Source organism: Aptenodytes forsteri, unplaced genomic scaffold (genome assembly GCF_000699145.1).
Source record: "Aptenodytes forsteri isolate BGI_AS27 unplaced genomic scaffold, ASM69914v1 Scaffold162, whole genome shotgun sequence".
NCBI classification, from domain to species: Eukaryota; Metazoa; Chordata; class Aves; order Sphenisciformes; family Spheniscidae; genus Aptenodytes; species Aptenodytes forsteri.
Genome location: NW_008795132.1, coordinates 66,260 through 66,914, shown reverse-complemented (window position 1 = coordinate 66,914; position 655 = coordinate 66,260). Strand labels below are relative to the sequence as shown.

The 655-nt window shown below is 51.9% G+C and overlaps 1 protein-coding gene across 7 annotated transcripts in view; it reads right to left on the bottom strand.

Annotated features, from left to right (window-relative positions):
* PCBP2 (poly(rC) binding protein 2) overlaps positions 1-655 on the bottom strand; it is a 17,164-nt gene continuing 16,509 nt past the window's right edge. For all 7 annotated transcript variants that reach the window (XM_019471827.1, XM_019471828.1, XM_019471829.1 and 4 more), the window contains one exon: positions 1-606. In XM_019471827.1, the coding sequence (XP_019327372.1) occupies positions 279-606 (328 nt within the window). In that variant the 3' untranslated portion in view covers positions 1-278. The remainder of the gene's footprint in view (positions 607-655) is intronic.

The window sequence follows — 655 nt, the reverse complement described above, 5'->3', positions numbered from 1 at the left end:
CAGGATCGAGAAGGAAATCGAACAGATCGCTAGAGACTCCAGGCCGGGCTGGGACGCGGGGAAAATCATCTCTCAGCCGGCAAGAAAACTCCGTTCTAAGAAACATCACAAGCTCACGTTGGAGTGTAAAGGAGGAGGAGGAAAAAAACAAACCACCAAAACCCAAACAAACCAAGAAAACAATGAAAAAGAGAAAAAAAAAATTGCTCTTCCAAGTCTCCTCTACGGGGTCTCCATGCTGCCACCGATCTGCTGGTCCTCTAAGGCCACAAGCAGACTCAGTAAGGAGAAAATCTCTGCTTTTCCGCTTTCAGTTTGTTAGTGACACATGGCACAGCTGGAGCGGAGGTACCCTTAGCAGCAGACACAACATTTAGAGCCAGGAGAGGGACAGGTTTCATGCCAAGCAGACTGGAGACACAAGGGGCGGTCGGAAGAGGGTTGGGGAGGCTGGCGGGTGCTTCGGAGGCCCCCGCTGTGGCGAGCGAGGGGGTGGTGGTGGAGGAGGAAGAAGAAGAAGGGGTGGAGGGTTGAGAGAGGTTGATGCTGAGGTGGTCAGGGATCGTGACGGAGGCTGCCTGGGAGGAGGGTTTAGCGCTTTCTAAACTGTAACAGAGGAGAAAAGGAACAAAAAAAAAAAAAAAATACGGGTGGG